General features: G+C 38.5%; 1 protein-coding gene across 1 annotated transcript in view; it reads right to left on the bottom strand.

Moving 5' to 3' along the window:
* Positions 1–2,310, bottom strand: part of LOC138015662 (QRFP-like peptide receptor) — a 2,429-nt gene extending 119 nt beyond the window's left edge. Inside the window, exon 1 of the mRNA XM_068862756.1 lies at positions 1–2,310. This exon is cut by the window's left edge and continues 119 nt beyond it. Coding sequence (XP_068718857.1) covers positions 1,088–2,218 — 1,131 coding nt within the window. The 5' untranslated portion in view covers positions 2,219–2,310 and the 3' untranslated portion in view covers positions 1–1,087.
* Between the last annotated feature and the right edge of the window lie 623 nt (positions 2,311–2,933).

Below are 2,933 nucleotides of genomic sequence, written 5' to 3' on the forward strand. Positions count from 1 at the left end.
ATCCCCATCGAGATGACACAAAGACACAGTAGGGTAACTTTTTGGACAAAGTTGGTTTTTGGCGCTTTAAAACAAGTCTGGATACGAAGCCGGGATACTAAATTACACAAACCTGATAAAAAATATGGATAAAATTAGTTTAAAACATGAATAATCAAAGTAACATAGAGTGGGCTTTGTAGGAACAAGTGATGTTCGATATTCAAAAAGACTTCTTTTCCTCTTTTTATGGTGCAAAGTAAAAAGCGATAACAATCGTCGTATGCAAAATGTATTCTAATCAGTGATACAGTTGGATGCTGATGCGACAGGATTCTATGATTGACAACGAAACTCAACTTTACTTTCTCTGAATACTGCATGCTTACAGGTTTTTCTTTTCATATACTGTTTATTCTCATGAACACAAGTAAACTAAAAATCGAAACAAAGCTGTCTTCTAATTGCAATCATCTTCTTCGGTTTTGTTGCAAAACGACTTCTATAACTGTGATTTAATATTTTCGATATTGACTGTCATGCCAGGCCATACGCGTTTATCAGTGTTGAAGAAGTCTTTCAAAAACAGAATGTCAAAGGACTTCGATGCAAATGCAGCCGGATACCTCCGAGTCTGTGTTCTAGCTTCGCAGAGGCCATTAATTACGCTTAGTTATACATAATTCTTTCAACATAAAATAAAAGGATATAGAATTGACCAACGTTTAGCGCGACAAACTCCTTTTCGGGTTCGTTACAATTGTGATTTAAAAGTCCTGAACATCTTTTGCATTAGAAAAATTTACGTGTTCGCGGTTTTAAAATAGCAAATGGCTTTTGCTTAGCTGGTTTTGTTCTTATTGACTTTAAGTATATAATAAAAACTATAAAAAGGATACATTTCCTCTAAACTGACAGATATGTTTTCAGTGCTAGGCTCTCTTGTTATGCCGCAGAGTAGGTAATTTTTTAATATTTTGTCTTCTCAAGGTAATGGAATCGAAAAAATCGCCAAAATCTTTAAACTGACAAGTAACTAGTGCTGAATTTTTGAAACTAGTTTTTAACATTTTCTTTGTTCATCGGTAATTGTTAGCTATTCAACAGCTTAGTCCACGGGGCTGTCCACCAGCTGTCTGCTTTTACTTTTCTTGCCTCGTCGCGGAGCAGTTAAGTGATACCTACTAGCGACTTGAATGAACGACAAACGAGTTTCATTTGTGGTACAAACACTCAAACAACCCGCGCGAAAGTCTTTACTCATGGCCCACAATATTAAGGGGTTACTAACGTGTTTTAAGTAATACATTGCAAGTATTACCAGTTTTACATAACGAACAAGTATGGGCCGCTTCGAAAGTGCTTGGGGTGTAAACTCTTGCAGTAACATAATAACTCCACGAGGGAGGTAACACACTTGAAAAGTCAGCATTAGTACCAACAGCATTCGTACAAGACGCCTCTTCTGTCGAATACGGCCTTTGATGGTTTCTCTTTGTCCGCTGTGTGAATGGAGACCTGGGTTGCCTTTGGCTCTGAGAACGCGAATGATATCGAAATAAGCAGCACTCTGAATGCCGAGAGGAAGGACGATAAAAACCAATACAAGATACATCTGATAAGCAATTCGATAGGCATCTCTAGTGAAAACTGGAGAACAGTGGTAATACCCATCGGAAAACAGTTTGTTCTGGAGAAAAATCATCATCGGTACCCCTGCTGTTATGTAGCACATGAGCCAAATTAACACCATCCACATTTTCACTTGTTTTCGAGTCATCTTCGGCTTTAAAGGTGCGGCAATGGCGCGGTGCCTCTCGAACGCGATCACGGTTTGCGTAACAACAGACACCACCATTAACACATCTTGAATTGGTGTCAGAACATAGCACATCGCTTCGCCGAAGATCCATCCCCGAAATGCGTTCACGATCCTCAAAGGCGCTGCAAAGACGCAAACTCCCAAGTCTGCAGCGCAGATATTTGCAATCAGCAGATTGCAAGGTGTTCGCATCTCTCTCCAGCGAGCCAACGTCGCCATAATTATACTGTTGCCAAATAAACCAGCGCAGATAATAAACGAGAATAGGATAGTATTTAGAAGAACATACATTTTATCCCATCCATCTGCCAGCGGTGCGATATCGGTTGACATCTGAGTGCTATTTGATAGAGAGTGAATTGCGTCAACCATCATGTTCGCGAAGACTTCTTTCTTTGTATTTGCATTCGTTGTCATGATTTCCGGCTTTCTTCAAATTATATAACATACATTACTTGTGGTAGATGTTAGATTTACTGATGTCGTCATGTTCACAATAAGGACATACGCATCGCACACAAGTAGGAGTAACAACTGATTTTTATTGAATATAATGCTTTCTTTTATATGCTCAAATAAAGGCGGGTGATCTATATACAGTTTCAATCAAGTTCACGTATTTGGCAAAATACCATTATACAAACTACGGTGATTTCCTGAGCAGTTTGCTACTAACGTAGAGATAACACATGAATAACCTACTGAAAGCGTTGCGGTTATATATGTGGTTGCGTTGGCTAGTTAAGTCATGATATTGGAGCACGTATTCTAACACCCCCACTTGCTCCAAAAACTATGAACACAGAAAGAACTATTTCCCCATAATAAAATTTTTTAAACTTTTCTAGTTTAGCTTTAGTAGCGGGCTTTGTAAAAATGCCAGCCACATTATCTTCCGTGGGAATATAATCTAACTTTATAGTTCCTGCTTGTATTTCTGTTCTTATAAAATGGTACTTGATGTCAATATACTTTGACCTCTGATGATTAAATGGGTTCTTAGCTAAGTTAATAGTTCCCTGATTGTCTACATTGACTAACACATCACTTGTTACAACAGTCATGTCGTTACACAGTTGCCTAAGAAACTTTGCTTCTTGTACAGCACAAGCTAGCGAAATGTATTCCGCTT

The sequence above is a fragment of the Montipora capricornis genome, chromosome 9, assembly GCF_036669925.1.
Source record: "Montipora capricornis isolate CH-2021 chromosome 9, ASM3666992v2, whole genome shotgun sequence".
NCBI lineage: Eukaryota > Metazoa > Cnidaria > Anthozoa > Scleractinia > Acroporidae > Montipora > Montipora capricornis.